The sequence below is a fragment of the Monodon monoceros genome, unplaced genomic scaffold (genome assembly GCF_005190385.1).
Source record: "Monodon monoceros isolate NGI ecotype Baffin Bay Population unplaced genomic scaffold, NGI_Narwhal_1 Super_Scaffold_21, whole genome shotgun sequence".
NCBI classification, from domain to species: Eukaryota; Metazoa; Chordata; class Mammalia; order Artiodactyla; family Monodontidae; genus Monodon; species Monodon monoceros.
In genome coordinates, this window is record NW_021703778.1 from 172,784,233 (window position 1) to 172,811,128 (window position 26,896).

The 26,896-nt window shown below is 44.9% G+C and overlaps 1 protein-coding gene across 1 annotated transcript in view; it reads left to right on the top strand.

Annotated features, from left to right (window-relative positions):
* Positions 1 to 26,896, top strand: part of TDRD9 (tudor domain containing 9) — an 85,698-nt gene that overhangs the window by 23,500 nt on the left and 35,302 nt on the right. Inside the window, exons 4-15 of the mRNA XM_029239270.1 lie at positions 9,810 to 9,874; positions 11,629 to 11,683; positions 11,834 to 11,918; positions 13,291 to 13,348; positions 16,452 to 16,556; positions 21,635 to 21,732; positions 22,520 to 22,651; positions 23,607 to 23,772; positions 23,861 to 23,924; positions 24,221 to 24,284; positions 24,693 to 24,737; positions 25,418 to 25,471. Coding sequence (XP_029095103.1) covers positions 9,810 to 9,874; positions 11,629 to 11,683; positions 11,834 to 11,918; positions 13,291 to 13,348; positions 16,452 to 16,556; positions 21,635 to 21,732; positions 22,520 to 22,651; positions 23,607 to 23,772; positions 23,861 to 23,924; positions 24,221 to 24,284; positions 24,693 to 24,737; positions 25,418 to 25,471 — 991 coding nt within the window. The remainder of the gene's footprint in view (positions 1 to 9,809; positions 9,875 to 11,628; positions 11,684 to 11,833; positions 11,919 to 13,290; positions 13,349 to 16,451; positions 16,557 to 21,634; positions 21,733 to 22,519; positions 22,652 to 23,606; positions 23,773 to 23,860; positions 23,925 to 24,220; positions 24,285 to 24,692; positions 24,738 to 25,417; positions 25,472 to 26,896) is intronic.

Consider the following 26,896-nt stretch of genomic DNA (forward strand, 5'->3'; position numbering starts at 1 on the left):
TCCCACTCTGTAGGTTGTCTTTTCATTTCATTTATGGTTTCCTTTGCTATGCAAAAGCTTTTAAGTTTAATTAGGTCCCATTTGTTTATTTTTATTTCCATTACTCTAGGAGATGGATCCAAAAAGATATTGCTTCAATTTATGTCAAAGAGTGTTCTGCCTATGTTTTCCTCTAGAAGTTTTATAGTATCCAGTTTTACATTTAGGTCTTTAATCCATTTTGAGTTTATTTTTGTGCATGGTGTTAGAGAATGTTCTAATTTCATTTTTTAATATGTAGCTGTCCAGTTTTCCCAGCTCCACTTATTGAAAAGACTGTCTTTTCTCCATTGTGTATTCTTACCTCCTTTGTCATAGATTACTAGACCATAGGTGTGTGGGTTTGTTTCTGGGCTTTCCATCCTGTTCCATTGATGTATATTTCTGTTTTCGTGACAGCACCATACTGTTTTGATTACTGTGGCTTTGTAGTATAATCTTAAGCCAGGCAGCCTGATTCCTCCAGCTCCATTTTTCTTTGTCAAGATTGCTTTGGCCATTCGGGGTCATTTATGTTTCCATACAAATTAAAAAATTTTTTATTCTGTGATCATTTGATCATCTCAATAGATGCAGAAAAAGCTTTTGATAATATTCACCATCCATTTATGATAAAAACTCTCCAGGAAGTGGGCATAGAGGGAAGCTACCTCAACATAAGAAGGGCCATATGTGACAAACTCACAGATAACATTATAGTCAGTGGTGAAAAGCTGAAAGTATTTCTTCTAAGATCAGGAGCAAGACAAGGATGCCCACTCTCACCAGTTTAATTCAACGTAGTTTGTCTCTTTTTTTTCTGGTACGTGGGCCTCTCACTGCTGTGGCCTCTCCCGTTGCAGAGCACAGGCTCTGGACGCGCAGGCTCAGCGGCCATGGCTCACGGGCCCAGCCGCTTCGTGGCACGTGGGATCCTCCCAGACCGGGGCATGAACCTGTGTCCCCTGCATTGGCAGGCAGACTCTCAACCACTGCGCCACCAGGGAAGCCCCTTCAACGTAGTTTTGGAAGTCCTAGTCACATCAGTCAGAGAAGAAAAAGAAATAAAAGGCATCCAAACTGGAAAAGAAGTCATAAAACTGTACTGTTTGCAGATGACGTCATATATGTTAACCTAAGAAAATATTCTTCGACTTCCACTTGCTACCTTTGTGGCAAACAAGGAACTTATTGTACTTGTCCCCATCTAAGCCCTCCATTCTCCTTCCTTTTTCTCCCCTTAGTTTAAAAATGGCTTTATTGAGATATAATTCACATACTGTACAGTTCACACATTTAAAGTGTACATTTCAGTAGTTTCTGGTATATTCACATATATGTGCAGCCATCACCATAGTCAATTTTAGAATATTTTCATCACCTCAGAAAGAAACCTTGAACCCTTTAATTGTTGCTCCTTGTCTTTCCCGTCACCCCTGCACCTAAGCAACCACTAATCAACTCTCTGTATATATTTCCCTATTCTTTTTTTTTTTTTTTTTTGCGGTACGCGGGCCTCTCACTGTTGTGGCCCCTCTCGTTGCGGAGCACAGGCTCCAGACGCGCAGGCTCAGCAGCCATGGCTCATGGGCCCAGCTGCTCCGCAGCATGTGGTATCTTCCCGGACCTGGGCATGAACCTGTGTCCCCTGCATCAGCAGGTGGACTCTCAACCACTGCGCCACCAGGGAAGCCCTGGTGTTAGGGAATGTTCTGATTTCATTCTTTTACATGTAGCTGTCCAGTTTTCCCAGCACCACTTATTGAAGAGGCTGTCTTTTCTGCATTGTATATTCTTGGCTCCTTTATCAAAGATAAGGTGACCGTATGTGTGTGGGTTTATCTCTGGGCTTTCTATCGTGTTCCATTGATCTGTATTTCTGTTTTTGTACCAGTTCCATACTGTCTTGATTACTCTAGCTTTGTAGTATAGTCTGAAGTCCGGGAATCTGATTCCTCCAGCTCCATTTTTCTTTCTCAAGATTGCTTTGGCTATTCGGCGTCTTTTGTGTTTCCATACAAATTGTGAAATTTTTTGTTCTAGTTCTGTGAAAAACACCATTGGTTGATTGATAGGGATTGCAGTGAATCTGTAGACTGCTTTGGGTAGTATAGTCATTTTCACAGTGTTGACTCTTCCAATCCAAGAACATGGTATATCTCTCCATCTGTTTGTATTGTCTTTTATTTCTTTTATCAGTGTCTTATAGTTTTCTGCCTACAGGTCTTTTCTCTCCTCAGGTAGGTTTATTCCTAGGTATTTTACTCTTTCTGTTGCAGTGGTAAATGGGAGTGTTTCCTTAATTTCGCCTTCAGATTTTTCATCATTAGTGTATAGGAATGCAGGAGATTTCTGTGCCTTAATTTTGTATCCTACAACTTTACCAGATTCATTGATGAGCTCTAGTAGTTTTCTGGTAGCATCTTTAGGATTCTCTATGTATAGTATAGTATCGTGTCCTCTGCAAACAGTGACAGTTTTACCTCTTCTTTTCCGATTTGGATTCCTTTTATTTCTTTTTTCTTCTGTGACTGCCGTGGCTAAAACTTCCAAAACTGTTTTGAAAAATAGTGGTGAGAGTGGGCCACCCTGTCTTGTTCTGATCTTTGAGGAAATGGTTTCAGTTTTTCACCATTGAGAACGATGTTGGCTGTGGGTTTGTCATATATGGCCTTTATTATGTTGAGGTAAGTTCCGTGTATGCCTACTTTCTGGAGGGTTTTTATCATAAATGGATGTTAAATTATGTCAGAAGTTTTTCCTGCATCTATTGAGATGATCATATTGTTTTTCTCCTTCAGTTTGTTAATATGGTGTATCACATTGATTTGCGTATATTGAAGAATCCTTGCATTCCTGGGATAAACCCCACTTGATCATGGTGTATGATCCTTTTAATGTGCTGTTGGATTCTGTTTGCTAGTATTTTGTTGAGGATTTTTGCATCTATGTTCATCAGTGATATTGTCCTGTAGTTTCCTTTTTTAATCACATCTTTGTCTGGTTTTGGTATCGGGGTGATGGTGGCCTCATAGAATGAGTTTGGGAATGTTCCTCCCTCTGCTCTATTTTGGAAGAGTTTGAGAAGGATGGGTGTTAGCTCTTCTCTAAATGTTTGATAGAATTCATCTGTGAAGCCATCTGGTTCTGGGCTTTTGTTTGTTGGAAAATTTTTAATCACAGTTTCAATTTCAGTGCTTGTGATTGGTCTGTTTATATTTTCTATTTCTTCCTGGTTCAGTCTCAGAAGTTTGTGCTTTTCTAAGAATTTGTCCATTTCTTCTAGGTTGTCCATTTTATTGGCATATAGGTGCTTGTAGTAATCTCTCATCATGATCCTTTGTATTTCTGCAGTGTACTTGTTACTTCTCCTTTTTCATTTCTAATTCTATTGATTTGAGTCTTCTCTTTTTTTTCTTGATGAGTCTGGCTAATGGTTTATCAATTTTGTTTATCTTGTCAAAGAACCAGCTTTTAGTTTTATTGATCTTTGCTATTGTTTCCTTCATTTCTTTTTCATTTATTTCTGATCTGATCTTTATGATTTCTTTCCTTCTGCTAACTTGGGTTTTTTTGGTTCTTGTTTGTCTCATTGCTTTAGGTGTAAGGTTAGGTTGTTTATTTGAGATGTTTCCTATTTCTTAAGGTAGGATTGTATTGCTATAAACTTCCCTCTTAGAGCTGCTCTTGCTGCATCCCATAGGTTTTGGGTTGTTGTGGTTTCATTGTCATTTGTTTCTAGGTAGTTTTTGATTTCCTCTTTGACTTCTTCAGTGATCTCTTGGTAATTTAGTAACGTATTCAGCCTCCATGTGTTTGTATTTTTTATAGTTTTTTCCTGTAATTGATATCTAGTCTCATAGCATTGTGGTCAGAAAAGATACTTGATATGATTTCCATTTTCTTAAATTTACCAAAGCTTGATTTGTGACCCAAGGTATGATCTATCCTGGAGAATGTTCAATGAGCACTTGAGAAGAAAGTGTATTCTGTTGTTTTGGGATGGAATGTCCTATAAATATCAATTAAGTCCATCTTGTCTAATGTGTCATTTAAAGCTTGTATTTCCTTATTCATTTTCATTTTGTATGATCTGTCCTTTGGTGAAAGAGGGGTGTTAAAGTCCCATACTGTTACGGTGTTACTGTTGATTTCCCCTTTTATGGCTCTTAGCATTTGCCTTATGTATTGAGATGCTCCTATGTTGGGTGCATAAATATTTACAATTGTTATATCTTCTTCTTGGATTGATCCCTTGATCATTATGTAGTATCCTTCTTTGTCTCTTGTAATAGTCTTTATTTTAAAATCTATTTTGTCTGGGGCTTCCCTGGTGGCGCAGTGGTTGAGAGTCTGCCTGCCGATGCAGGGGACATGGGTTTGTGCCCCAGTCCGGGAGGATCCCACATGCCACAGAGCGGCTAGGTCCATGAGCCATGGCCGCTGAGCCTGCGCGTCCGGAGCCTATGCTCCGCGACGGGCGAGGCCACAACAGTGAGAGGCCCGTGTACCACAAAAATAAAAATAAAGTCTATTTTGTCTGATATGAGAATTGCTACTCCAGCTTTCTTTTGATTTCCATTTGCATGGAATATCTTTTTCCATCCCCTCACTTTCAGTCTGTATGTGTCCCTAGGTCTGATGTGGGTCTCTTGTAGGCAGCATATGTACAGGTCTTATTTTTGTATGCATTCAGCCAGTCTGTGTCTTTTGGTTGGAGCATTTAATCCATTTACATTTAAGGTAATTATCGATATGTATGTTCCTATTACCATTTTCTTAATTGTTTTGGGTTTGTTGTTTTAGGTCTTTTCCTTCTCTTGTGTTTCGTGCCTAGAGAAGTTCCTTTAGCATTTGTTGTAAAGCTGGTTTGGTGGTGCTGAATTCTCTTAACTTTTGCTTGTCTGTAAAGGTTGTAATTTCTCCATCGAATCTGAATGAGATCCTTGCTGGGTAGAGTAATCTTGGTTGTAGGTTTTTCCCTTTCATCACTTTAAATATGTCCTGCCAGTCCCTTCTGGCTTGCAGAGTTTCTGCTGAAAGATCAGCTGTTAACCTTATGGGAATTCCCTTGTATGTTATTTGTTGCTTTTCCCTTGCTGCTTTTAATATTTTTTCTTTGTATTTAATTTTGATAGTTTGATTAATATGTGTCTTGTTGTGTTTCTCCTTGGATTTATCCTGTATGGGATTCTGTGCTTCCTGGACTTGATTGACTGTTCCCTTTCCTATTTAGGGAAGTTTTCAGCTATAATCTTTTCAAATATTTTCATAGACCCTTTCTTTTTGTCTTCTTCTTCTGGGACCCCTGTAATTCGAACGTTGTTGTGTTTAATGTTGTCCCAGAGGTCTCTCAGACTGTCCTCAATTCTTTTCCTTCTCTTTTCTTTATTCTGCTCTGCGGTACTTATTTCCACTGTTTCATCTTCCAAGTCACTTACCCATTCTTCTGCCTCAGTTATTCTGCTATTGATTCCTTCTAGAGAATTTTTAATTTCACTTATTTTGTTGTTCATTATTGTTTGCTCTTTAATTCTTCTGTATCCTTGCTAAACGTTTCTTGTATTTTCTCCATCCTGTTTTCAAGATTTTGGATCATCTTTACTGTCACTACTCTGAATTCTTTTTCAGGTAGAGTGCCTATTTCCTTTTCATTTGTTTGGTCAGGTGGGTTTTTTTCTTGCTCATTCATCTGCTGTGTGTTTTTCTGTCTTCTCATTTTGCTTACCTTACTGTGTTTGGGGTCTCCTTTTTGCAGGCTGCAGGTTCGTAGTTCCCATTGTTTTTGGTGACTACCCCCAGTGGGTGAGGTTGGTTCAGTGGGTTATGTAGGCTTCCTGGTGGAGGGGACTAGCGCCTGTGTTCTGGTGGATGAGGCTGGATCTTGTCTTCCTCGTGGGCAGGGCTGCATCCGGTGGTGTTTTGGGGGGCGGGGGTATGTGAACTTAGTATGATTTTAGGCAGCCTCTCTGCTAATGGGTGGGGTTGTATTCCTGTCTTGCTAGTTGTTTGGCATGGGGTGTCCAGCACTGGAGCTTGCTGGCCGTTGGGTGGAGCTGGGTCTTAGCGTTGAGGTGGAGATCTCTGGGAGAGCCCTCGCCAATTGACATTACCTGGGGCTGGGAGGTCTCTGGTGGTCCAGTGTCCTGAACTCGGCTCTTCCACCTCAGAGGCTCGGGCCTGACATCAGGCCAGAGTACCAAGACCCTGTCAGCCACATGGTTCAGACGAAAAGGGAGAAAAAAGGAAAGAAAAAAAGTTTAAAAATTATTAAAATAAAAAAATAATAAAACAAAGAAAAAAAAAGAGAGCAACCAAACCAGTAAACAAACCCACCAATGATAACAAGTGCTAAAAACTAAACTAAGATCAACATGAAAATCAGAAACAAATCAGTCGCAGAGAACAAACCCCAAGTCTACAGTTTCTCCCAAGTCCACTGCCTCAGTTTTGGGACGATTCGTTGTCTATTCAGGTATTCCGCAGATGCAGGTACATCAAGTTGATTGTGGGGATTTAATCCACTGCTCCTGAGGCTGCTGGGAGAGATTTCCCTTTCTCTTCTTCCTTCGAACAGCTCCTGGGGTTCAGCTTTGGTTTTGGCCCCTCCTCTGCATGTAGGTTGCCCTCAGGCATCTGTTCCCGCCCAGACAGGAGGGGGTTAAAGCAGCGGCTCATTAGGGGACTGTTGCTCACTCAGGCCAGGGGGAAGTGAGGGGTAAGGTAGTCATAATTATAACGCAGGGCGAGCCTGCAGCGGCAGAGGCGGCTGTGATGTGGCAACAGCCTGGGGCGTGCTGTGTGTTCTCCCGGGGAAGTTGTCCCTGGATCACGGGACCCTGGCAGTGACGGGCTGCATAGACTCCCGGGGCAGGGGGTTGGGGGGTGGATAGTGACCTGCGCTTTTCACACTGGTTTTTTGGTGGCAGCAGCAGCAGCGTTAGCGTTTCATGCCCGTTTCTGGGGTCCAAGCTGATAGCCGCAGCTCATGCCCATCTCTGGAGCTTGCTTAGGCAGTGCTCTGCCTTCTGTGGGTAGACAGGGAAGGAATCCCCTGTCTTGCACACCCCGAAACAGTGGTCTCTTGCCTCTTAGGCAGGTCCAGACTTTTTCGCAGACTCCCTCCTGGCTAGCTGTGATACACTAGCCCTCTCAGGCTGTGTTCACGCAGCCAACCCCAGTCCTCTCCCTGGGATCTGACCTCCGAAGCTCGAGCCTCATCTCCCAGCCCCCATCTGCCCCTGGGCGGGTGAGCAGACAAGGCTCTCGGGCTGCTGAGTGCTGGTCGGCACGGATCCTCTGTGCAGGGATCTCTCCTGTTTGCCCTCTGCACCCTGTTGCTGCGCTCTTCTCCATGGCTCCGAAGCTTCCCCCGCCACTCCCCGTCTCCGCCAGTGAGGCGTCTTCCTAGCGTGTGGAAACTTTTCCTTCTTCACAGCTCCCTCCTAGAGGTGCAGGTCCTGTCCCTATTGTTTCTTCTGTCTCGTTTTTTCTTTTTTCTTTTGCCCTACCCAGGTACATGGGGATTTTCTTGCCTTTTGGGAAGACTGAGGTCTTCTGCCAGGGTTCAGTAGGTATTCTGTAAGAGTTGTTCCACATGTAGATGTATTTTTGATGTGGAAGGAAGGTGATCTGCATGTCTTACTCCTCTGCCATCTTGAAGGTCCCCAACAATTGATTTTTGTTTATTGATCTTATATTCTGCAACTTTGTTGAACTCATTTATTAGTTCTAGGAGGATTCCTTAGGGTTTCTGTATATAAGATCATGTCATCTATTGAATAAAGATAGTTTTATTTCTTCTTTTCCAATCTGGATGCCTTGTATTTCTTTTTCTTGCCTAACTGCCCTGGCTAGAACCTCCAGTACATTGTTGAAAAGAAGTGTCAAGTGTGGATGCCCTTGTCTTGTTACTGATCATAGGGGGAAAACATCCATCTTTCTCTGTTAGGTTATTATGTTTGCTGAGGGCTTTTTGTAGATGACCTTCATCAGGTTGAGAAAGTTCACTTCTATTTCTAGTTTGTTGAGTGTTCTTTTTTTTTAATTAATTAATTACTTTATTTATTTATTTTTGGCTGCGTTGGGTCTTTGTTACTGTGCATGGGCTCTCTCTAGTTGCAGCGAGTGGGGGCTATTCTTTGTTGCAGTGCGCGGGCTTCTCATTGTGGTAGCTTTTCTTGTTGTGGAGCATGGGCTCTGGGTGCGCAGGCTTCAGTAGTTGTGGCTCATGGGCTCTAGAGTCCAGGCTCAGTAGTTGTGGCACACAGGCTTAGTTCCTCTGCAGCATGTGGGGTCTTCCTGGACCAGGGCTCAAACCCGTGTCCCCTGCATTGACAGGCGGATTCTTAACCACTGTGCCACCAGGGAAGTCCTGCTGAGTGTTTTTTAAATGAAAGCGTGTTAGATTTTATTAGATGATTTTTGTCTATTGAGATAATCATGTGATTTTTGTCTTTGTTGATTTTTTAGATGTTAAATCAACTTTGCATCCCTCGGATAAATCCCACTTGGTCATGGTGTATGCTTCTTTTTATATGTTGCTGGATTTGGTTTACTTAGTATTTTGTTGAGGATTTTTACATTCATATTCTTAAGGTATTGGTCTGTAGTTTTCTTATGTCTGTCTGGTTTTGGTATCAGGGTAATACTGGCCTCATAAAATGAGTTGGGAAATGTTCTGTTTTTTTGGAAGAGTTTGTGAAGAATTGGTATTACTTCTTTGAATGTTTTTTTGAATTCAGCTGTGAAGCCATTGGGGTCTGGGCTTTCTTTATGGGTAGTTTTAAAATTACTAATTCAATCTTGTTGTTTGTTATAGATCTATTCAGATTGTTTTTTCTTGGGTCAGTTTCAGTAGTTTGTGTCTTTTTAGGACTAGTAGTAATGTCTTCTCTTTCATTTCTCATTGTAGTATATGGACTCGCTTTTTTTCTTTTGGTCCAACTAGGTAGATTTGTCAATTTGTTGATCTTTTCAAAGAGCTAGGTTTTTGTTTTTCTGTTGTTTTTCTTTTTGTATTTCATTGATTTCAACTCTAATCTTTATTTTTTTCTTGGAACAGTCAAGAAACAACAATCCATGCTGTGCCTGGGAACAGTAACTGCAAAGAAAGAGGAGGGGGTGAGAGGGGTAAACTAGTAACTGCAACTCCGTGGCTCTTTGTCCCCTCTTTGTTCTTGTCACGGTCTTACTGCTGAACTGAAGGGGCTGATTTCCTTGTTTCTTGTCTGTCTCTCTAGCTAGAATGTAAGCTCCAAAGAGTGGGGACCTTGTCTGTCTTTCTGCTGTGCCTGCCTGAGGGAGGAGGGCCTGGCACAGGGGAGGGGCTCAAGGGTTTGTGGAGGAATGAAAGTTCTGACTTCGCACAACTTAAATATGTTGCTAACAGCAGGGAGGCGAGAGGACAGTTTGAGATCTTGGTCTATAAACATGCTTTCTAATAATAGTTTGGATTCCTTGGAGTTGAAGTTTTGTTTGTAGTAGTTTTTCTAAATGTTTGTATTTTGAGGTTCTGGATTACAGTCACTGAATTTCAAAGAAGACTTTTTCGGATAGTGAGTTTTTATGGGAGAAAGTCAAGAGGCTTGGGGTCCCTTGGGTGATCCTGAGGCTTTGGACAGTGTCTCACGTCCTGGGGCCTCTGTGTTTTCTTATGTAAAAGAAGGAAAATTATACTCGATGGCCTAGATGTAAGAACCTTTCAGGGTCAGAAGCCATAATATGAGGATTCTGGAAAAACAGTGGCTACTTAGCCTTGATTAATACTTGTGCACTTCACATTTTAACAGGACCAAGACGTGGTCGGGCACCCCATTTGTGTCAGAGCGGAGCAGTGTGTTGGTGTTTTTGCCAGGTGAGTGTCATTCTTCCGTGATCTAGAATCTGCGCTGGGTGGAGACTAGTTTGTGTCTCGCACGTATTGTGAAAAATAGTATTTGTAGTGCGGGTTTATTCTTTTTAGACTCTGGGAATGTGAATAAATGTGATTTTCGGTTTGACTTCTTACTATAACCTTTGTGTTGCTAAAAACGTTGATAATGAACAGTTTAACTTTTTGAGGGCAGTCTGACCCCCTTCAGAAAAAATTGGCTATGTTAAATTTGCTATTTCATACATATGGTTATAAATGTGAAGTAATTGTCATCTATCTGTATTTAAAGCTTATTTAATAACAATATCATTATTGTAATACCATGAAAATCATCAGGGTAGCCCTTGAGTTCCTTTTTCTTCAGTATTTGACAAAATAATCTCTTAAGATACTTAAAGATTAATTTTTGTTAAATTGTACTTTTTCAAAATGATGATTTTGATTTTTTAATCAAGTGGTATAGCTGAGGAAACCTTATGACAATAATTCATGTATTCTTTGCTGTTGCAACGTAATATGTAGAACATATGAGTATTTGTGCTACTTGTGGTGGAGAACAAAAAGCATGAATAAAGTAACATTTTACTTTGGAATGCAGCATGGGAGTTTAGAACTTTGATCATGTTTTGCTTAGGTTGATACGGATTAGCTTTATATCCAGGAAACAAGCATTAGCTGACAGTGGTATGGAGTTGCATTTGTCCCAGTAAATATTTGTCAGTGATTGCTGTGTGCATACTATTGTATCAAGGAAGAAATGACCAAAGTAGAGTCAGGGCAGTACTATCTTAAGAACACCTGATGTGAAATAAATGCTTTCTAACTGCTAAACATTGCCTGAATAAAATATGTATAAATGATATTTTACAGTTTAGTTTGTTGTTTCTCTTTTATGTGTTTATGTGAGTTCATTTGACAGTACATTTATTTCATTAATTGATCTTTGGGGAATGGTTCTGTGTTAGTTTTTTTAGGGCTACTGTAACAAAGTGCTATAAACCAGAAAGCTTAGAACAAGAGAAGTTTATTCTTTCACTCTGCTGGAGACTAGAAGTTCAAAATCAAGGTGTCAGCAGGGCCCTGCTCCCTCTGAGGCTCTGGGTAGAATCCTTCCTTGACTCTTCCCAGCTTCTCTTGGCCGTCAGTCTTTGGCCCTCCTTGGCTTGTGGCTGCAATACTTCTATCTCTGCCTTGATCGTTACGTGGCGTTTTCTGTGCAGGTGTCTTCTTATGAGGACACCAGTCCTATTGGAATAAAGGCCTATTTTTCTCCACTGTGACCTCATCTTAACTAATTATATCTGCAATCATGCTTTATTTACAAATATGAACCTTATGAAAAAAATTTAAAACATCTCTGTGACGAAGACTTTTTAAATATTAATTTTTGGTTGTAAAATTTTGCATAATCAAAGTAGGACATTTGGAAAACCAGTGGCGGGAAGAGAGGAATGTAAAATTACTCATCTCCTATGGCCAGCACTCACAGGCCATTGCTGTGGAAAGGAAAACATAGAAAGAATATGGTTTTTCTCATATTTTTGAGTTAGTGGTAGTCAGTGTCATTATGCATTTTTCACTTGTAATTTTGATATATTTAGGTGAAGAGGATAAAAAAGTCAGATAAAATGAATTGGTAGAGCCGTATTTATAAAAGATGTCATCTTAATTTAAAGGTTGTTTTCTAGAAATAAATACAAATCTTTTCTTCCCCCTCCACTTTTTTTCTTCCCTAGGTCTGGGTGAAATAAACTATATGCATGAACTTCTCACAAACATGGTTCATAAAAGGTGTGTTTAAAATGATACTGTTGTATTTTTACTTGTAAAGCATTGTATTGTTTCTAGCTTAAATAATTTTAATGATCTCAATGAGTAGTTATTCATTTTCATATATATCTAGTCTTTATGGATATTTTATTTCATTTACTTCTTTCTTAGGTTACAGGTCTATCCACTTCATTCAAGTGTGACTTTGGAAGAACAGAATAATGTGTTTTTAAGTCCAGTGCCTGGGTACAGAAAGGTAGGACAGCTGGGAGACCAGTTCTGAGCACTTAGGTACATTTTCCTTAGAGACTCTGCTAATGAGAAGTGCTGACATTCCAGCTGTTTGTACGATATGTTCTGTAGCTGGTGGTTAGTCACCTAAACAAGCACTTGCCTGATGAGCCAAGTATGTTATTTCATTTTGTCTGTATTTTATAAGTCAGTTTGCTAAGGTTTTTTATTTCCTCAGTCTCAGGACCTTGTTTCTAGTGGATTTCAGTGCCTCTTACCCCAGCAGTTCTCAAACTGTGGGACTGTTCTCTTGTCCCTGGCACTGCGCTGGAGGTTTTGGTTAGAACCCACATTCTTAGTCCTGGTTTAAGAGTATTTCTTTAATTTTCTTTTTTATGTGTGAATGATGGGATTGTCTTATCACAACCCTTCTAATGCTGCTTGAGATCATCAGGGACTCCAGACATGCAGCCCAGTCCCCTTGATTCCAGTGAGAAGGTTCTGCATCTCTAGGGGCAGCCTAGACCTTGCATGGCAACTCAGGGCTCTTATGTACTACAGACCTTCCTGGGAACTTTAGCCTGGTTGTGCTCTGTGCCCCTGGGTAATTCCAAGACCCCCTGAAGCTATCATATCTGAGGTCAGGGAGAGCTGTCTTTGCCCTGTTTCTTGCCTGCTGCTTTTATGAACCTTCTGTGTTGCATGGGCCTGGTTTTCTGTACATCAGGGGCTTCCACTGGACCTGTGGAATGATTCCACCAGGAAAAGGCTGTACCTTAACATTGAGGTGTAGGGGTTAAGAGTATGCGTGGGGAGTTGGACAGATGACATGGGTCTCTGTCCCCTGTAGGTGTGTGCCTCTGAGCACATCGCTTCTCAGACTTAATTTTACTGTTGGAAAGTAGAGTCGATAACACTTACCTTGCAGAGCTGTTAGGAAGGTTAATTATAATAATATATGTCCGTACTTAAATTGTGGTAGTGCTGCAGTGCCTGACACGAAGTAGGTGTCCAATGATTGGATGCTGGTGCTACAGGTAATAGCTAATATTTATTGAGCACTTGGTTCACGCCTGGAGCAGTTCTAAGCATTTCACGTTTATTAACTCAAGTAATAGGGAAGATATTATTGTTATCTCCATTCTATAGATGAGAAAACTGAGGTTAAGTAGTCCAGGGTCCAACGCTGGGGTAGGGCAGAGCTGGGATTCAGAGCAGGTTTGGCTGCTGAGCCCGCGCTGCACTGACTCCTCCTCGTGCCCCGCCCCCAGGACCCTTGACTAACTGTGACTTCTGTATAAAATAGAAAAAATGGCTAATTTCAAAATTTGAGCCCAGTACCTAATGATTTCCTGTATATAGTGAGCATGTCAGATTCTTTTTTTGATGTTTGATAGGTCATTCTGTCTACCAACATTGCGGAGAGTTCTGTCACGGTTCCAGACGTCAAATATGGTGAGATCCTGCTGTTCTCCTCACAAAGTAAACCATAGTATTTGTAGCCTGTGTCCCCCTCAGGAGTTGTGCTTCGCCGTCTCTTCCCCTGTTCTGGAGGAGAGAATGTAGGAAAGTGGGTTCCGAAGTTCCTCCTATACGTCTCTCTCCCCCGCCCTCCTCTGAGCTCACGTGTCTGTTCAGCCGGGCAGCCTCTGCGGCGCAGCTACTAACACACACAGGAAGCGATCGGGGGCGTCCCCGGGGTGCTGTGGGCAGTAGGAGAGCTTTGGGGCTGCCCCTGCTGGACATAGTGACTGGAGGGAGGGGCCCGAGCCCGCCCTGTTGCTGCAGGTCGTTGAGAAAGACACCACGTCAGCGTGGGGTGAGGCCACTCATAGTCTGGTCTCCCACGTGTGTGTCCTTGATGACGCTGTGAGGTTGCGTTAATTCATGTTCGGGAGCCTGACGCTTGCTGGGCGCTGTTCTCGGTTGTGGGCAGGTGTACGGGGCGAGTGAGGCGTGTTGTCTTCTGGTGGGAGAGCCAGGCAGTTAGCAGGGGAAAAAATAGGTGCAATTTCAGGTCGAGGTAGATGTTATGTAGGGAAATAAATCAGAGAAAGCGATTACAGTTAATTGGGTAAATGACCTTTTAGATGGGGCGATGTGGGAACACCTCTGTGAGGACGTGATAGCTGAGGAAGGCGTGACTTGGGTGAGGAGTGAGCGTGGAAAGAGGCGGGACAGCGTGGGGAGCAGCTGCGAGGAGCAGCAAGGTGGCCAGTGTGGCTAGGACAGGTCAGCCGGCGCCACAGCAGCCCTCCGTCTGGGCCAGCGGCCGTCCAGGTGCTGCGGGGACAGTGCACAAACAGGCGAGGCTCCGTTCTCCTGACACATGGGGGGCGGGTGTTGACACGCAGGCAATCAGTTAGACAAACAGCCACGTGCCGCCAGGTAGACTGCCGCATGTCCAGAGGAAGAGGTGGAGGAGCGGGGCAGGGGTCAGGGAGGGGCAGCCGGAGCTGCGGGGGCAGCGGCCAGTGGGGGCATCTGCGGGAAGGGCGTTTCTGTAGAAGGGACAGGAGGCGCCAAGTCCCTGAAGGAGCGCAGGACAGCCGGGAGGCCGGGCGAGCTGGACGGGGCGAGGTCAGGGGGGTCACGGGCACCAGGGCACCAGGCGTGGAGGCCACCAGGGCATCGGAGACTCCAGCTTTTCCCGAGGGAGCCGGGGACGTCAGCGACTTGTGAGGGAGGAACGACGGCACGTCAGGTCCGCTCGACAGCCTGTGGGGGACATGGTGGGGGAGACGGAGATGAGGCCGAGGAGAGGGCCGGTGGGCGTCGGGTGCCTTAGGAGGGGAGCCCGGGGGCCAGAGGCGGAGGCGGCCATTCCTGGGCGGAGCCTGCGAGGATTTGACTTGCTGAGGGGTCGGGTGCAGCGGTTTCATGGCTCGTGGTGACTCCCCACCATGCGCCCCATCCCCGGGAGTCAGCGGAGACTGGCCCGGGCTGTTGAGACGGCGGCGGATGTCCTGGTGGCGGCCTTGAGGAGGTTAGGGCGAGGGCTCCATGCTGCCCAGGGAGCATGAGCGGGCGGTTCAAGGGGGGGAGCCTGTGGAGGCGCGGCCGGCTTGGAGGGGTCACGGAGGGTCGGCGCCGAGGCACTGGGGGTCGTGAAGCCAGACGGCGCCCCTGAGGTGGTGTTTGTGACGGGCGGGCGGAGAGCCGGGGCAGCGGCCGGAGCGCTGGCGGGCCGGGAGAACGTGTGTGCCAGGCGGTGCGGGGCCCAGAGGTGCAGAGGACGCGTGGGAGCCGGCCGTGGGGGTGGGGCGAGGCACCTGGTGGGCGGCTTGGCTCCCATCCTGGGGAGGAGGCCGATGTGGGCGGAGGGGTGCTGCTGAGGGGGTGCAGGGTCCTCTGATGGCCTCTGCGTTCCCCGTGAGCCAGAGGCCAGGCCTCAGCTGAAAGCGATCAGAACAGGAAGTGCCGGAGGTGTGAGGAGGCTGGATGGACGGGGCAGCCTGAGTCCCGAGGGCCGCTGGCGACCGGGAGCTTAAAGGGCACCGTCAGCCTACAGCCCGTTTTGTTTCTCTTCTTCCCTCTCCCGCCACTTGGGCTGCGCGGTGTAGGTGGAGAGCTGTGATCAGCAGGTCTGGGGTCAAGTCAGCTGAGCAGAGCAGGGTGACAGGAGGCCAGGGGTCAAGGCAGATGTGTGGAGTGGTCACAGTGGGGGCTGGGAGCCCGTGGCTTGGTCAGGAGGGAAGGAAGGTCATTAGGCGGAGGGGCGGGGACAGTTAGCAGCAGGCCCTGACGTGCACAGATGGCAGGTCCGTTTGTAGGGATTAAGGGTAGGGTTACAGGACGGGGGTGGGGGGGGGGGGAGGGGAGGAAAGCGGTCTGGTGCCAGGGAAAGATGTTTGCGATTGAGATTGAGGGGGAGTCAGGTAGGGTGGTGGGAAGGAGATGCTGAGACAGGTGGGAGATAGGGTCTCGAAACCGAGGGCCTTGGCGTTGCCAGCACCGTTTTTATGGGAATGGAGATCCCCAAACGCTATGGCGGGAGGAGTGTTCAAGAGCCCTGGGGAGCCAGCAAGGAGGGCTGGTGGTGGTAGCGCAGTCAGTGAGCAGGAGGTTGCTGAGGAGGGAAGCGGCGCTGAGGAGCAGGCCGAGGCCGAGGCGGGCCGGGACAGGAGCCAGCACCGCCCCGCCAGCTGCCTGCTCTCCTTCCAGGGGCTGGGAGCGCGACACTGCAGCACAGAGATGCTGAGAGCGGCTGTCCCCCCCGACCCCCACCCCACCAGTGCGCACACGGGATTGGGACCTGGCAGTCCCCCACTTTACCTGTGCTCCTGCGCAGCCCGCGTAGGCTCGTATTATGACGTGTGGGCTCTTACAGGGCATATGTTCTTTCTGCCCAGACTCCCAGGACTTAGAAGAAAGAATGGGACCCCGGCCTCCCCGTCCTAGGCAGTCGGGAATGGCCGGTGCATTTCCAGAGGCTTCTGTGTGTACACTAATTGTAAAGGCTGTGTGTTTCATAAATTGTCTTATCGCTATGCATTGTGATTGTTACACAGTTATTTTTTGCTAGCCTGGTATTTACATTCTCTTTTTTAAATGACAGTTATAGATTTTTGTTTGACTAGAACTCTGGTTTGTGATGAAGATACGAATTACCAGAGCCTGCGATTGAGTTGGGCCTCTAAAACCAGTTGTGATCAGAGAAAAGGTAAGGCATTTGTGTTCCAGCACAATAATAGGAGTTGGTGGCGCATTCGGGTGTCTTCTTGAATTTTTTGCTTTTTGTACCTTTAGTCTTACTCAGAGATTTCCTTTATTGGAACTGGTTTTAAGTTCTAAGCAACAGCATTTCATACTGTCAGGCTCTCTGTTCAAATCCACGATCCTCCTCGTGTCCATTGAAGTAGGTAAGAGCCTTTGCACATACTGGATGAGAGTCCTGTCATCTTTCACAGTGACTAGTTACGGAAGCCGTGCGGGTCCCTTGCTAATTGCTGCTAGTCCTTCCTGTGACTTCTCTCCAAGTTGTCCTCCTTCCAGGATGATCTTTCCTGAGCTGAGCCGGCTCCACGGAGGGGCAGCCTTTTCTGCGAGTGCACACGGTGTATTGCTGGGGAGACGAGGGTGTGGAGTCGTTTGTCGGGGCCAGGATGTCGGGGGGTGGGGGGGGCTTTGGCCACAGTGGCCGTGCAGTTGCCTGCGGGGAGTGGCCCCAGGGCACAGCCTTCTCGCCATGGACTGAGACGTAGCTTGTGCTTTATGAGAGAGCCTTCAGGGAGGACAGCTGAAGGACTGCTCCAAGAATACCTGTTGGGTTGGGTCATAAAGCTACCACATCAAAAAACAGAATAGAGGCCACATTTACTGAATGCTCGCCACAGGCCAGGCACGAGTCTAAGTGTTTTCCGTGTACTTACGCATTTACCCCTCATTCCCCCAGTGAGGTAGCGCGCCTGTTAACACCCCGACTTCTCAGTGATGCAGCCGACACACAGAAGGAGTAGCCTGCTCGGGTTACCCTGGGAAGTGCTGGGACCGAGACTAGGACCCAGACGTACGGCTACAGCCTGCAACTTTAACCATGTTGTCGTGTTACCTCTCTTGAAATGACTTGCCTGGAGAGGGATTAAGAGAGAATGATTAAGGGACTTCCCTGGTGGCGCAGTGGTTAAGAATCCGCCTGCCAGTGCAAGGGACATGGGTTTGAGCCCTGATCCCACAGGCCGTGGAGCAACTAAACTCATGCGCCACAACTACTGAGCCTGCGCTCTAGAGCCCGTGAGCCACAACTACTGAGCCCGCGTGCCACAACTACTGAAGCCCGCACGCCTAGAGCCCATGCTTCGCAACAAGAGAAGACACCGCAATGAGAAACCCACGCACCGCAACGAAGAGTAGCCCGCACTCGCCGCAACTAAAGCCCATGTGCAGCAATGAAGACCCAACACAGCCCAAAAATTAATTAATTAATTAATTTTAAAAAAAGAGAATGATTAAGGAGTCACTGAAATATGGTCATAGAGAGCTTCTCATCACCTTGGGAAAAGCTTATGTATTGTTATAATCATCTCAACCCCCACCCCCGCCAAAAAAAACCCAGAACATAAAACTATGCTTAGAAGAAGTGATTAGAAATATTGTTGGCCAAAAAGTTCGTTTGGTTTTTGCCATAAGGTGTAATGGAAAAAAGCCAACCCAATAGATATACAAAAATGTTTAAAGTGATTATTTTGGGGTCAGTCTTGAGATTATAGGAATTGTATCCTTTGTCTTTTTGTATGTTCAAAATTTCTGTGATTAGAAAATTTTTCCCATACAGGAAGTTGCAAAAAATAGTACATAGAGTCCCTTGAACCCTGGCCCCAGCATCTCAGCTTGTTAGTGGTGACACCTCCTACCTCAGAGCAGCGTCAGCCCAGGCAGCTGATGTCAGCACAGGGCTGGACCGCGCACCCTAGTCAGTTGCCCAGGTTCACACTGTGCAGGCCTCTCTCCAGTTGATCCCATGTGTAGCCACCGCCACGGTCAGGACACAGAACTGTTCCAGCTGCCTTGAAGGAGCTGCCTGGTGCTGCATCTCTAGCCACACTGTCCCCTGCCACTCTCTGCCGACCTCGAACCCCTTCTTCATAGCCATAGCTGTGGCCTTTCAAGGACATTATTTAGGTGGAATCATACCGCATATAACCTTTTAAGATTGGCTTTCTTCACTCGTAGTGAAGTGTAGTGTCCTTACGCTCCATCCAAGTTGCTGCATGTGTCAAAAGTTTCCTTTTTATTGCTGAATAATATTCCATTGTATTTTGAAAATTAGTAAAGGGAAACCTCTCTAAAATGGAGGGGGAGGTCAGAAGGGGGCGCTCTTGTGCGGTAGCACCTGAAGTACCACTGGAGCTCAATTATAGGAAGAATTGTCAACTTCAGATGCCAACAAGAACCAGCAACAGGAAAGAAGCATCAGTTATAGGCCCCAACAGGAAAAACTGTGCCTTGCATCTCCCACAAGAAGTCATCTGCCCCAGCAACTCGGCCAGTGAGAAACCGTCCCCACCCTGAACTCTCACTTTTCTCCAGTGGACTTGTGTTCAAAATAACCCCTCCCAGCTTCCTCCTTTTTCTCTATAAAATAATGTTCCTCTTCTTTATATGGGACTTGCCTATGGTTTTTGCCATAGCTTGCTTGTCCCAAATTGCAGTTCTCTGCTATTTCTGAATAAACCCATTTTGCTGGTAAAATTACTGTTTTTATTTATTTATTTTGAATATTTATTTATTTGGCTGCACCAGGTCTTAGTTGCGGTACTCGGCATCTTTTAGTTGCGGCACTTGGGATCTTTTAGTTGCGGCACTTGGGATCTTTTAGTTGTGGCACACAGGATCTAGTTCCCTGACCAGGGATCGAACCCAGGCCCCCTGCATTGGGAGCGTGGAGTCTTAACCACTGGACCACCAGGGAAGTCCCAATTACTATTTTATTTTTAAGGTCAACAGTACCATTCACCTGTTGAGGGGCATTTGAGCTGTTTGTAGTTCTTGGCGATTACAAATAAAGCTACTGTGAATATTGATGTACAAGTTTTTGTGTGGACATAAAATTGCATTTCTCTGGGATAAAAGCCCAGGAGTACAATTACTGGGTGGTATGGTAAGTATATGTTTACTTTTATAAGAAACTGCCCCAAACTATCTCCATGGTGGCTGTACCATTTTACAGTTGTACCAGCAATGTGTGAGATCTGTTTTTTTCACATCCTTGCCAGCATTTGGTATACCACTATTTTTTATTTTAGCCATTCTAAAAGGTACATAATAATATCTCATTGCAATTCTAATTTGCATTTCCTTAATGCTAATGAGGTTAAATGTCTTTTCTTATGCTTATTTGTCTTCTGTATCTCTTCAGTGAAATGTCTGTTCAAGTCTTTGGCCCATTTTCTAACTGGATTGTTTGTATTTTTATTGTTGAGTTTTGGGAGAGTTTTGGGAGTTCTTTATATTATATATACTAGATATAGTCCTTTATTAGATAGGTGGTTTCCAAATATTTCACCCAGTCTATATTTTGTCTTTTAATCCTCTTAACAGGGTATTTCATAGACAAAAAGTTTTAAATTTTGGTGTGGTCTAATTTATCAGTTTCTCATTTTATGCATCATGCCTCTGGTGTCATGTGAAAAACTCTTCACCTAGCCCTAGGTTGCAAAGATTTTGCTCCTGTGTTTTCTTCTAGACATTTCGTAGATATGTTTTGCATTTGTATCTGTGATCCATTTGAATTAACTTTTGTAGATGGTGGGAGGTTTGCTTATGGATGCCCAGCTGTTCCTGCACCACTGTTCTCCTCCCATTGAAGGCTTCTGTGCCTTTGTGAAACATCGCTTGGGTGTACTTTTCTGGGTGTATTTCTGATTCTTCATTACGTTCTATTAGCTGTGTGTTTTTCTCTCTACCAATACCACATTGTCTTGATCACTGTATAGTAAGACTTATCACGAAACAGATGGATTCCTCCCACTTTATTCTTCATTTTCAGAATTGTTTTAGCTATTCGACTTTGCCTTTCCATATAGACTTTAGAATAATCTTGTCTATATTCACACACAAAAATGCCTCCTGTGATTTTGCTAGGAATTGTGTTAACCTGTACATCAGTTTGTGGAGAATTGATATATTTGCTCTGATGAAGCTGCGTATCCCTGAACATAGTGTGTCTCCCTTTATTTGGGTCGTCTTTGATTTGTTTAATCAGCATTTTGTTGTTTTCAGCATACAGATCCCTGTATATGTTTTGCTAGATTTACACCTAAGTAATTTGGAGGGATTATAACGATTGTGATGGCGTTTTTAATTCCGGTTTTCACATGTTCATTTCTAGTGTATAGAAATGTGATTGATTTTTGTGTGTTGGTATTGTGCCCTGTGACTTGCTGATTTCACCAAATAGTTCTAGGAGTTGATTTTGGTTTTGTCATTACCTTGGGATTTTCCATTTAGACAGTCCTGTCATTTGAAGATATGGTGGATAGATGGTGGCGGAGGCAGCATTCTGGACTCTGCACTCAGTCTCCTGTGGCAGGACAGGTGGGTGGGGGCAGAAGGGGACGGGGGTCCAGGCTCCACAGGTGGGGAAGGAAAGCTCCTCCCTGGGCTGCCCTGTTTTTTAAAAGCTGAGTATTTGTGAAGGATCCCCGCTCCCCACCTGTCTCCTGTCTCTCAGATTTTATTGTGTTTGGGGATAAAGGAGTCTCCATTGCACAAGCAATACCATCACAAGAGAGCAGTCGTTTATAGGATGGTCTCCGTGGTCCAGGCCTGGTTTTGAGCTGTTTGCGTGTGATCACTCATTTCATATGAAGCCATTGTCTTGAAGGACGCCTTTGCGGAGGTGTTGGGATGGGTAACAACCAGCCGTTTCACTGGGGCTTCTCTCGCCAGCTTGATTACTTTTGTTTGGTGACCTCTGTATTTTTACCAGTATGAACTATGCATTTGCAGGAGATGTGTGGTATTTAAAATGTTTAGATTGCCATTGTGTTTTGGGGCCAAGGTGGTTCTCTTTAGAAATATGCATTGGATTTTCCACTATATATCACTGAGTAGGAGTCAGCACTTAATCTGTATATAGAAGATCACTTCTAACACTTATTCTGAAGTTTTTACCAAACTGACCTGGTTTGGTAGAAGATAACGGAAGTTTTTCTTAATATTTAATGGTTATTCTTAAGTATATCTTTATGCTAGTGTTAAAGTAATTAACGTCAGAGTTTGAATGTTTCTCCTTTGCAGGCCGTGCTGGACGAGTGTCTAAAGGATACTGTTACAGACTCATACACAAGGATTTCTGGGACCGCTCCATCCCCGACCATGTCATTCCTGAGATGTTGGTAGTAAACTTCGGCCATCTTTATGACATAGTTTGTTTTTTGTAGACAGTTTTGCTGAACAGTTTAATATAATTTTGAGTGTCGTATGATTTTGATCCCAGAAAAATCACTTCTGATCAAACTCGTCTTTAATCACAGAACTGGCTTCTAGTCACTAAGCACCAGTGAGGGACTTCACACCCATGTCACGTTTCTGGCCCTGTAGGAGGACTGTCCACAGACGCTGCTGCTGTGTGTTTATTTATTTATTTATTTGTTTGTTTATTTATTTTGCGGTACGCGGGCCTCTCACTGCTGTGGCCTCTCCCGTTGCGGAGCACAGGCTCCAGATGCGCAGGCTCAGCGGCCATGGCTCACGGGCCCAGCCGCTCCGCTGCATGTGGGATCTTCCTGGACCGGGGCACGAGCCCATGTCCCCTGCATCGGCAGGCGGACTCTCAACCACTGCGCCACCAGGGAAGCCCTGCTGTGTGCTTTTATAGTTCATGCTGTGGAACTGGCTTCTGTCTTTCCTCTCCTGCCTCTCTCTCCTTTCTCTCCCTCTCTCCCCGCTTCCTCTCCTTTCTTTCTCACCCTTTCCCTTTTCTATCTTCCCTTCTTTATCTCTCTCTCTCCTTCTCTTCCCCCATCTCTTCATCTCCCATTTCTCTCTCCTTCTCCCACTCCTCTTTCTCTGTTTTCCTTTCTTCTTTTTCTCTCCTTCTCTCTCTAAAGTACTAGTCATGTGAATAGGTTAATTGATTTACTTATTTTTACTGTTTCTGAATTTAAGTTCTGTTCTTTTCAGCGTTGTCCATTAGGAAGCACAATATTGAAAGTGAAATTACTTGATATGGGTGAACCGAGGGCTCTGCTGGCAACAGCCCTTTCTCCACCTAGCCTGAGTGACATTGAACGCACCATCCTTCTGCTAAAGGAGGTGGGACCATCTGATACTTGTTCGTGTTAGGAAAAGCTAAGATTTTTTGGGTGAATTTTAGAAGTTTCATACTGTGGATATCTTTAAGGTATTTTGACAGTTGTAAATAATCAGCATTTCCTTGGAAAAGCATGTCATGACTAATTTTTGATTCCAGATTTTATATATGTTGTTCAGACCAGCTTTGTTAGTTGTCTGAAGGTGAAGCTCCTACTCTCTCACCCCGCCCCCGTGGGGGATTGCTGTTTGTTGGCGGGGCTGAGAAGCGCTGGATAGGAGATGGCAGCCGTAGAGCTCTGCTCTCCTGCCCTGGCTCTGTGAGCCTCCTCCCCACTTCCCCTCTAGTTCTGCTCTTCACCCTCATGCTAGCCTCTCCTCTTCCTGTTGCTGGAAGCCCTGCTCTGCTCCTGTGCATTCTCTGACTCTCCTCCGACCCACGCTCCGCTCTTGCTGCATGCAGTGCCCAGTGCCCCGGCCTGGGCGCCTCCACCTGTTGGGGCTGTGCACATCCTGCCTCAGACCCTCAAAGCTGGGGCTGCCTCTAATACCTTGGGTACCTGCCTGGGCGTCCGTAAAATACACTTAGTCCAGTTGAGGACGTTGTTCTCTGTGCACAGTCTGTACCTTTTGGCTGTGAGTGACCACGCGACGTGGTGGTTGGAGGTTTGGTTTAGTGCTGTGCGTGCCATGTTCGTTAAATCTGGGACTTAAGTAGACTTTTGTGGGGGTAGCTTGAGCATCACCTCCCAGCATTAAAAAATAATAAAATGTGTTCTGAGTATCAAAACACGTATTAAAAAACTTTAGTGTCAATCTTTCATAAGTTGACTTAGGTATCTTTTAGAGCCTTATTCACCAAAATTTGGTTGTTTCCTGTTTTAAACTCCCTGCCTTAAGGAAGAAAAGAGTGTGAATAAATCAGTGCTTGCTAATCGCACTGATTTATTTTATAAAGGTTGGAGCACTTGCGGTGAGTGGGCAGAGAGGAGATGAAAACCCCCATGATGGTAAATTGACCTTCTTAGGAAGAGTTTTAGCCCAACTTCCTGTTAATCAGCAGCTTGGTAAACTCATAGTCCTCGGACATGCGTTTGGATGTCTAGACGAGTGTCTTATCATAGGTGAGTGTGGGAGCCGAGAAGCGGGAATGGGGGGTGATGTAAGGCTACTCCAACAGTCTTATCTTCTCTTTGTTTTTTCTCTTGTTAGCGGCATCTCTTTCTTTGAAGAATTTTTTTGTGATGCCTTTTAGGCAGCATCTTGATGGATACAGGTATTTAACATTCATATTTGTTTTTTGTTGTTGTTGTGTTTTTTTTTTTTTGCGGTACACGGGCCTCTCACTGTTGTGGCCTCTCCCATTGCGGAGCACAGGCTCCGGACGCGCAGGCCTAGCAGCCATGGCTCACGGGCCCAGCCGCTCCGCGGCATGTGGTATCTTCCCAGACCAGGGCACGAACCCGTGTCCCCTGCATCGGCAGGCGGACTCTCAACCACTGCGCCAACATTCATATTTTTAAAAGTCACTGTGTTTTAGTGGTGTCAAGTGACACTGTTCATTGTTTATAGGAACAAAGTGGATTTCTGTGGCAACAGTAAGAGTGACTGTGCTGCGCTTGTTGAAGCGTTCAGGGTAAGTTTTCCCAGCGTGAGCTGTGAAGGCGGCTGCCACCGCTTGTCAGCACATGCCGTCTCTACCAGAAGCACTGTGAGGGTTGCCGATGTCCATTAGTAAGCAAAGTGTGTTGGGAGATGGGGACTTCCCTGGCGGTCCAGTGGTTAGGACTGCATGCTTCCACTGCAGGGGGCGCAGGTACCATCCCTGGTCAGGGAGCTGAGATCCTGTAAGCCTTGCGGCACAGACAAAAAAAAAAAAAAATTGTGTTGGGAGAAGTAGATGAGGGTGGGAGTCCAATTCTATGAAGTAGATTGGAAAAATTAAATTTGTAAATTTTCTGTGGTCAGAATGTGTTGAAATTGGACTTACTTTATTCGCTAACCGAATTTTTTTATTTTGAAACTCTGGATCATTTGTTTTTAGGCTTGGCAGACTTGCAGGCAAAGAGGAGAGCTGCGGCATCCGAAGGTCGGTGAGCTGTTTCTTTGTGGATGGCTGCCTGTGTCGTGGAAGCTTCCCGAGCCTTCTCTAGCTCAGCCTCAGCGCTGTGTGTGAACCGGCAGTGTTCAGCCTGAGCGGAGGTCACTGTGGACGGTTCTTAGGGCCCGCAGTCCAGGGCAGCTCCTGGGCTCACCTTCAGCTGTAGTCACTTGCCAGAGGCAGCCGTGCTGCCTGTCGCCCACCCCTGGGTAGTAGTGACCCTTCCTGTGTCAGGAGCCTCTTAGCTGCCAGTACTGAATACCTGTGGGATGTGCCTCGGCGTGTTGGCTCAAAACTAGGAAACCCGAAGCTTTTCGTTCTGCTGTTTTCAGCAAAGTTTTAGATAATGGGCTTGAAAAAACCAACCTGTTAGCCTTCATTTTTTGGGGTGGGCGTGGTTGCGTGTTGTTCTTCTTCTAAACTGACTAGGTTCAAAAGATTGTTGATAGGTCTGTGTGTTTAAATTTGCCATGCCTAGATGTATCCTTAAAATAACTACGTGAGTTACTCGTGAAAGTCACCTTTTACAGAGTCAGCCATATTATTTTTCTTGTTGGTGTATATTCTTTTTGGTGTATACTTTTAGCCGAGATATATGGATTACAGTAGCCAAATTAGCTCTGATTTGTTACGTTAATATTGAATATTATCCTTTTATGTATTTAAAGGATGAACTTGACTGGGGACGGTTAAATTACATTCAGATCAAGAGAATTAGAGAGGTAAGTTATAAATTCTTTGAATGCAAGTAAAGATGACTTATCAAATGTTTATCAAGTACCAGCAGTACCCAGGGTAGCAGAGAGTATTCCAAGAAGTACATCCTCGTTTCCAGCTTTGGTAGAATTTATGTGTTCCATTCACGGTTACATTGACTACAGCTGAAGGACACAGATTAAGGTCAGCAAAGGTAAGAGGCGGGTGGGGAGGAGCCAGGAGAGACCAGGTGCCAGCTTGCAGCCGTCCTCTCCCGGTGGAGTCTTCTGGGCAGCACGATGTGTGACAACCCACGTGAAGTACTGCAAGCCAGGGAGGCTGTCCCGAGCCTTGGCGTCCAAGGTTTTATTGAGGGTTGGTTACATAAGTGTGGGGTGCCCACATGGCTGACCTTAACTTCCTTAGTTTTTAGCCCCTCCAGAGGTTACTGATACTGTATGTCCTCACCATACAGAAGTCACGTTTCTACCATGAACTGTTTATTGTGTCCAAGGCCTCAGGTAAACAAAGTCACTCTTGCAAGGCAGGATATTCCAAGGGCCTGGAGGTGACCTGCCAGGAGCCAGACCTTTCTTTGGAATGTCCAGGGTGTGGACAACCGGGCCTACTGACTTAATCCTTTACTGCACAGTTTGCAAGACAATCTGTCTTTTTTGTTTGTTTGTTTTTTGTTTGTTTTTTTTTTGAATCTGTTTTATTTTTATTTTCAGAGAACTTACTCTTGGTTTGATTTGTCAGTTTTACTGTGCAGGTGTTTTGAGGGAAGGGGAAAGGTGGAGGATTTCAAAGGATTGATTTTTAATTTTTTCCATTAATTTAGTTTTTCTGTGTCTCTTGGTTTACGTTTTCAGTCTTACTGAGATGAGAATTTAATTTCTTAATACTTTCAGTCTTTCTAATTAAAGGTATTTAAAGCTGTGAATTTTCTTATGAGCACAGTTTGGGGCACATCTCATTGATTTGTGACATGTAGGGATCTCATTGTTTTCCCTGTCTGTAACTTATTTTAGTGTTGGTTTCCTCCTTGATTCAGAGTTTTTAGAAGAATATTTGAGTTTACAGGTAGAAAGAAATATTTTTAGGTATCTTGTTTTTTTGTTAATATTTTTGTTTTTATTGCATTTTGATCAGAGAAAGTGACTTGCATAATTTTTAGTTGATTTTTAATTAGAGAAGTTGTATGTATCAATACTACAGCCTTACAGAAGATTTTTTTTAATAAAATTATTTTTTATTTATTTATTTTTGTCTGCATTGGGTGTTTGTTGCTGCACGCAGGCTTTCTCTAGTTGCGGTGAGCGGGGACTACCCTTCTTTGAGGTGACTTCTCTTGTTGCAGAGCTCGGGCTCTAGGTGCGCGGGCTCAGTAGTTGTGGCACACGGGCTCTAGAGCGCAGGCTCAGTAGATGTGGCTCACGGGCTTAGTTGCT